This window comes from Heterocephalus glaber, unplaced genomic scaffold (assembly GCF_053883595.1).
Source record: "Heterocephalus glaber isolate CG9 unplaced genomic scaffold, H.glaber_assembly_v1.0 deba00000281, whole genome shotgun sequence".
Taxonomy (NCBI): Eukaryota; Metazoa; Chordata; class Mammalia; order Rodentia; family Bathyergidae; genus Heterocephalus; species Heterocephalus glaber.
In genome coordinates, this window is record NW_028258139.1 from 35504491 (window position 1) to 35511887 (window position 7397).

Consider the following 7397-nt stretch of genomic DNA (forward strand, 5'->3'; position numbering starts at 1 on the left):
AATGCATAAAGTTACTTTATTTTAAGTATACATTTAATTTTGAAAAATATAAATGCTAAAATATCTCATCTTCTTCATCTCTTAATTCCATAAAAGTCACAATAGAAAGCTTCATAAAACTGTAAAATACTATGTTATAGGAATTTTAGGTTTTATGTTGGAAAAATTATTAGTAATATATTGAAATGTTTTCTGTTTTGTCATTTAGTTCCACCATGTTGATCTACTTCATTTAAAATAAAAAGATGCATCACTTCTCCAAAGTTAATAAAGACTTAAGAGAATAAAAATAAGAATATCTGAAAGTGCGTATTGATTCTGAAAAGTAATGTGTACTGTGTACGGTTATGTACCAGCCAGGAAAATGGCTAAAAGAGGCAGCTGTTCATTCTTTTCACATTGTAGGATTGGGACAAAGTTACTTCTGGCTCTAAAAGTTCACTGGGTGATTTTTTAGCCCTGAGTTGCAATATTTACCTAGGAAACAAAATTCCGAATTTTTGTGTATAACCATAGACCACAAATAAATGAGCCAAGAAATAAGATATATCCAAATCTCTGGTCACAACACAACTTGATTGATTAGCATATATTACAAGGGTTTTTTTTTTTTAAGATATCAGGCTGCAAAGATGCTCAGTGAAGTCACCATCTGAACATCCCCATGACTCTCAGACAAAGAAGTGCTGTCATCATTTGATTGTGTTCAGCCACTTGGTGCCACTGGGTGCCACTGGACTCCCAGCTTATGCTGTGAGAGCAGATGCAAGCTATCATGGAACATAAATAAGAAAATCTCAGGTTCCTGCACCAAAATCATGTCAGTGGTATGAAAAAGACTGAAGAACACTTTGTCCCATCCCTGAACAATGTCAACCTCTGTAATACAACTCAAATATTTCATTTTTGACATATAGTCAGCAGTCAATACATTTCAAGTACGTTAACACAGTTAAAAGAACTAAAAACTCGGAAGACAATCATTCTCCAATATTAAACACCAAAATTGAGCTGATAAAAGAGTCACTCTGAGTGTGTTGCTGCATGTCCATAAAATTCACAAAAATTGGATTACTGACAGCAGATAATTTTTCCCCTATTCTTGAGTGGGTGAGGACTGAGGTTTTCATTCCTGATTCTCAAGTCAGTAAGGCTCCTCTCAACCCCTCCTCAACCTCCCTGGAAAAAGAGGCAGGAACAATACTGCCCATGGGATATGGAATAATTAGGATTTCAAGTAGTTGTTACACACAGCAGAGAAAAGTGACTTTCTCAAGGAAAACAGTATCTCCCACAGATTATCTCTCAAATCCAAAAGCAGAGGAAGCAATGCTCTTTTCATAGGTAGACTCAGCCTAGTCCTTTCTTTTCTTCCACCAGTCAGTTCCTACAACCCCAAGAATCCTGGTTAACAGCTCTGAGTGCACTTAGTCTTTACCTCAGGAAACTTGAATCATATGTCTCCAAGTGCACATTAGAGTGAAAATAGAGAAGTATGTTGTAAAAAAAATTACTGTTGTATTTGTGTTCAGTTTACATAGAAACAAAACCATCCCCAAATCTGGTTAGTTCTTATCCAATCAGTAAATTTGGTTAGAACACAGGTAATCTAGTGGCTGGCTCCACATGTACCTTGGTTTTGCTTGTTAGTGTGGTAACTGCCTTTGTTCCTCTAAAGGTAATGATCTTTTAAAAAATTACTTCCTTAGTTCCACAGTGTTGAAAGGGTTTGCTGTTGCAAACATAAGGTACTATTTTATTTTTACAACACAGACACCAACCTTCATCCCAAAGTGACACAGTGTGGGTCACAGTGGGAATACATAGCTTCCAGTCTACTCAAAGGTTGAAATTATGGACTAAGTTACTTCAGCAGTTCTTTGACTAGTATGGAAAGGAATATAAATCCAAAAATACTTGATTTGTGATCAGAATAGCAAATATTATATCTAGAGCTTTTATAAAAAATATCAAAAGTTCCTTCAACTTAACAACATCTTGATTAGACTAAATTTACTATGCATGATTATTAGACATTCTGTTGATGCTTCAATCAGAAAGAGAAAGAGGTGCTTTCTCATATAGCTTTTTAAGGATAAAATATAACTAAATAATACAGAATAATCATTTTAAGAGTAGATCTGTATACAAACATGATGCCAAAATTTGGCAAGTGAGGTTTTGGCATGTGTAATTTGTTGTTTTAATTTACAATTTGAGGTCATTTATGTCTAATTTTTATAAAATTAAAAGTTTTGAGATATTACAAAAGTAATAGTTATCTTAGGATAACAAAACTTTTATAATTAATTTCAAGAGGGCAGAATTACAATTTAATTAATGTAAGAATGAGTGGAGTCAATAAGTACACCAAAATGAGTGATTCCACCTGCTTCTAATAGTCCTTCAACAACCTGTTATACTTAGACTCATCACAGTTGTGGTTATATGAATCCAAAATTGTGATTCAACATTTAAAATGTTGCTCTTAATAGACATTCAATATATTATGTAGCTCATTAAGAACATTCTATCTAAATATCATGCTCAATTTGGTTAATAAGGTCCAATTTTCAGTATGGTACTCTGAAACAGATACACATATATGAATACATACATACTTTAAAAGTTCTGATTACAAAGAATTGTGTGAAAGTATTGTTAAAGTGTATCCACTTCTACTTTTCTATCTGTATTCCCATAACACCCACTAGATGTGTAAATGTGCTGTCAATCTTCCTGTGGATTTTCTTTTGTGAGTATGAGTTACTGTAGCAGTGATGACCGCTAGCTGAGTAATAAATATTATTTACCTTCATTTGCATGGTGACACATTTATTGAACCCCTGATAAAATTTTAATGTGTGGTTTGGATTTTATGAAAACTGACACACAGGGATTAATAACTTTGCCCTTTGTTTACTGTCGCTCTTTTTATAACTTTGCACAGATGTGCACCAGCCACACACAGAGCACATACACAAACACACAGATATTTCAAAATGAAAAAATACCTAACAATACTGCATAGGACAGTAACATGGTAATACAATAAGCATCTGTGTCCAGATACTACCACTACCAGAACAGCATTTACTCCCTTATGCAAGAATTTCTCTCTTCTCCCTCAAGTTTCTTCATAAAATAGTTAAATTTCTTTTAAAGAATGGGATAAAATGGATGCTTAGACACATGGTGTTTTTAAAATCTGATTTAGCCTTCTGGTTTACCCTAGAGATTGTCTATTTGTGTGTGTGTGTGTGTGTGTGTATGTATGTAAAAATCACATTATATACAATATAATTTTTACAGAAAGCCTGGCAGCTACAAATAAGAGGTAGAACTACTCAAAACTATGTTTCCTGCTGCAGGAAAAATTCATTTTCTTTACAGTAATTAAAAAAAAGTTTAAAAAAGTGACAAAAAAATAAGTTGCAGGTTAGGCCCCATAATTTAAACAACAAAATCTAGGAAGAAAAATATTCTTCAATGTACTCAACAGATAAGTTCATTAAAGGGTTAAAAAAAGTTGCATAGGAAAAAGGGACATTCCAGCACTTGCTACAATGGCGGCAATGGTTTCTCTACAGGGAGTAAAGTACCTTTAGTTTTTCTTCTTTTGATAACACTATGATTAGGGCTCATAAGCAAGAGCAAGTTAGAATAGCAGCACTTTTTCCAGTCCTGGGCAGCTCTATAAGGGGGAGAAGGGACTCTGTCTGGGGTTAGGGTTTGTTCTACCAGACAAAAACAAGCCAGTAAGCACAGCTCCAAAACTGAAGTTTTAACTTCCTTCAGTATTTCAGTAAAAGGTTTTATAAAATCTTTAATACTTCTGATCTCTGCTTAATAAAAGGAAAGGACAAGGGCCTGTGCGCTTCTTGAGTGACAGGGAAACTGGGTTGTCAGAGGACACATCTGAAAGTGCAGAAAGTGTAAGAACAAAAGGGAGATGCTGCAGATGCTTTTTAAAGGAATAGTACACCACTGTCTTGCTATCACCTATGCGAGAGAGAAGCAGAGAGAGCTGTATTATTTAGCCAGTGACCAAAAACTGAAACAGAACAAAAATTTAAAAATAAATGGCCAGGCCAAAAAAAAAGAATGTTAACAATAAAACTGTCAATTGTAAGAAAGACAAACAGGTTATAATGTAGTTTCTGTTCCCTTGCTCTTCCAGAAATAATCATTGTCTTCAGGCTCAAGTTCTATTCTAATTTGAGGCACAACTTTTACTGGAATTCTAGGAGGACTAGAGAGAAAAAAGAAAATGAAAGGAAACAGTAAGTAAATCTGATTTTCTTTATCAAATGTTTACACATTGTACAAAATTCGAATGTACCAATATTTATTCTCTTGTAGTAGTTATTCACTCCATATCCATAAAGCCAAGATATTTTAAATGTTATAAAGGTACCGATAATAGGGTCAAGAAATTCAGGTAGATATCTCATAAGATTCCATACTAGATTCTAAAAAATAATAACAACCAAAAACCTCCCCAAAAGACAAGAGGATAATATTGTCTGAAATTAAAGGACAACAAGACACATAGTGAAAATATTCAGAGATTCCAATGTTTTGAGAATCAAGTCCCATCTGTTCCCTCCAGGGTCTTGTAAGAGGGAAGGAAATTAGAGAGTGAGACTGGCCAGAAATGCTGGTTTCCCTTAAATCATGCTGATGCAGAAGTGACCAGTGCAAGGTCCACCCTGGGCTTTAACTTAATGACTGAAAGAGGCCATCACTTCCAAAGTAAGTAGGTCTTTGAGAATGATTTTTTTATAGTGAAAGCTGGGGCAAATTTGGCCTTTGGGCAATTTATTTAAGACAAATCATAGAGAGAAACGAGAACAGACAGTCTTGCCAGAAGCCCCCCCACTGACCACATTTCTGTGGGTAAATCATCCCACAGAACAGGGCAAAGTACTGGGCTCTCCTTTACCTTGGCAAACCAAGTGACTGAAGGAAAGGAATTTTATCAGCATGATGTGTGGCGTTCAAGGAATGTTGATGATCTTTCTCCTGGAGAGAAAAAAAATATTTAAATCAAAATTAGTAAGTAAAGTATAAAATTGGAGTGGAAATGAAAATCTTCATAAAAATTGATTCATCTTTCACAACTGAAAAGAGTAAAAAAGACAAGATAGACAATTTAAATAAATACCATATCAAGCTAAGGGTCAGCAGTGGCATGCAGTCTGAACCACTTCATTTCCTGTACTTTAAGTTTCCCTGGAATGGTCCAGTACTGTCTCCAGTGAGAAGACCAAGAGGGGGCTATTTCTATAGGTGAGAGCATCTTCTCACTGTCTGATACTTGCTCTTGAATTCCCTGCCATCTTCAACATTCACAATTTTGTCTGGCTATTATTCAAGGTAAAAAAAGGATTTTTGAAGTTTTTTCACTGCAACTCTGCTTGGATCAATTTTGTTCTTTTATGGATTATAAAGATTGTCATGACATTTGAAAAGATTTCAGTCAAAATGATCATGCGTACTTTGCTTACGTAAACTTCTAATATATCAACTTTCAGTTTATAGTTTTACAGGGCTTTTGAGAGGATAAAGAAAACTGGCACATAAACTCTTACCACAAGCTTTAAATTCTGGCTGGTGAATTTAAAAAACAAACAGCCCTTACATTGTCCTTAGAAGGAACTACACCAGGTTATAAAACCAACAGAAGACACAGATGTACTACCTCACAGTCTCGTTTTGCCATTAATTTTCCAGAGATGAAGAATGAAATCAAAACATGGTTTGGGAGATTCAATTCAAAAAGAAATTTCTAACTCAATCTCACTGATGAGAGTGGGCAGAAAGCCCAGCTCAGTCACAAGTCAGATGACAAAGGTAAGGCTGCTTTAGCTCTTTAAACCCAGGATGGTGGCCAGTCCCTAAAAGCCTTCCCCAAACCCCCATCTCCAGGTATTTATGTTCCTATGTGATTCCTCCCCACATTTCATCAGTGTTAGTCTGAACAGCCAATAGATCATGGCAGAAGTATAGTCTGTCACTTCTGAGATACAACTGTAGCAGACTGCAGCTTTTAGCTTGGCTTCTGTCTCACTCGTCCCTGGCTCTGGGGACCCCAAATTCTAGGCAGCACTGCAGACAGGCCCGCAGGACAAGGAGCCAAAACTGCTGCCACAGTCTTATGAGCAGGCTTGGAACATCCAAGATGATAGCCTGATGTGCAATCTTACAAGAGATCTGAGCCCAACTCATAAAATGGACTGCTCCTAAACTTCTGATGTCAGGAACCACATGAGAAAACATATGTTTGGTATTTTAAGATGTTGTCTTTTGTGATGATTTGTGATTCAGTGATTGAAAACTAATATAGGATGTCAATAGTCATTTATTTCAAACTTTTCTTGGTAATACTAACTTCCTGTTGAAATTGAAATGACACTGTCAAACAAAAATAAAAGAATTTCAGTATCTTTCTTCCTATAACAGCTCAATATGCTTTGGAGTGCACCTGTATCTAAAAGAATACATTTTCCTCAAATGAGAATTCAAAGTGAAAGGCAGTTTGGAGGCAACTGCTACTTGCTATTGGAAAAGCTCAAGATGTCAAATAATGCTACAAATGGAGGGCCTTTTAACTCAATAATAAAAGAAAAGATGACATGACACAAACCACTATATGGCAGCGACCAGGCTATGTCCCCAGAAAGACTACTGCATTACTATAATGACTTTGAAACACCAGACGAGAAATGAAGAAATTAGGAAGAAAAAGCATATATGAGTTACATTGATAGAGCTGTGCTAACATTTTAGATTGCCAATTTAAATCGAAAGTAACTATCACTAAATTCTGAATATTGATCATTGTTTCTCTGATCACTGGGACAGCCATGATGCAATTTGTGTTTTTAGCTGATCTGGTCATTGACTGAGACCTAAGGAAGACAAACAGTAACAGACAGTGATGTAGTACTATAAGCTGTCATTCTAAATACCAGCGGGGGAGAAAGAAAGCAGTTAAAAACACGGTTACAGGTTTAGCAATTTAAAAAACCTGGTGATGACTTGGGGAAGAGAAAAGACTGCCAAACAAAAATTGTAAAGGTTATATAAGGATAAAAAGAAGTTAAGAGTAAAGTGTAGGGAATATAAAAATAAAATTTGATAAGAATGAAGTATAAATCTTCATATATGAAAAATGATAAAATAGAGGGAAAGTTAATGTAGATGATGGCTCTAAAGTATTTTCTCTACAAGTGCAAATCATATTGAGCAAGCACGCAAGAGGTTAGTTCTACTCACTGTCAGAAGGTTTGCTATCACTTAGGAAAGGTTGTTGTTCCATGATGTCCATTGGGATTTTAATACTGGGAACCTTTTCTGAATATGGGCAGTCAGACTGTGAAAAAAAGTACAAG

General features: G+C 35.4%; 1 protein-coding gene and 1 long non-coding RNA gene across 10 annotated transcripts in view; one reads left to right on the plus strand and one right to left on the minus strand.

Annotated features, from left to right (window-relative positions):
* Positions 1-7397, minus strand: part of Slc4a4 (solute carrier family 4 member 4) — a 393201-nt gene that overhangs the window by 15668 nt on the left and 370136 nt on the right. For 5 of the 9 annotated variants that reach the window (XM_087184443.1, XM_087184444.1, XM_087184474.1 and 2 more), the window contains 2 exons: positions 4946-5025; positions 1-4252 (listed from right to left, as the gene is read on the minus strand). In XM_087184443.1, coding sequence (XP_087040569.1) covers positions 4147-4252; positions 4946-5025 — 186 coding nt within the window. In that variant the 3' untranslated portion in view covers positions 1-4146. Of the gene's footprint in view, positions 4253-4945; positions 5026-7281; positions 7379-7397 lie in introns of all 9 variants that reach the window. The other 4 variants (XM_087184464.1, XM_087184446.1, XM_087184451.1 and 1 more) reach the window with 3 other exon arrangements.
* Positions 4178-7397, plus strand: part of LOC106008423 (uncharacterized) — a 25106-nt gene continuing 21886 nt past the window's right edge. Inside the window, exons 1-2 of the long non-coding RNA XR_001182776.3 lie at positions 4178-4283; positions 5737-5856. This is a non-coding gene — a long non-coding RNA (uncharacterized LOC106008423). The remainder of the gene's footprint in view (positions 4284-5736; positions 5857-7397) is intronic.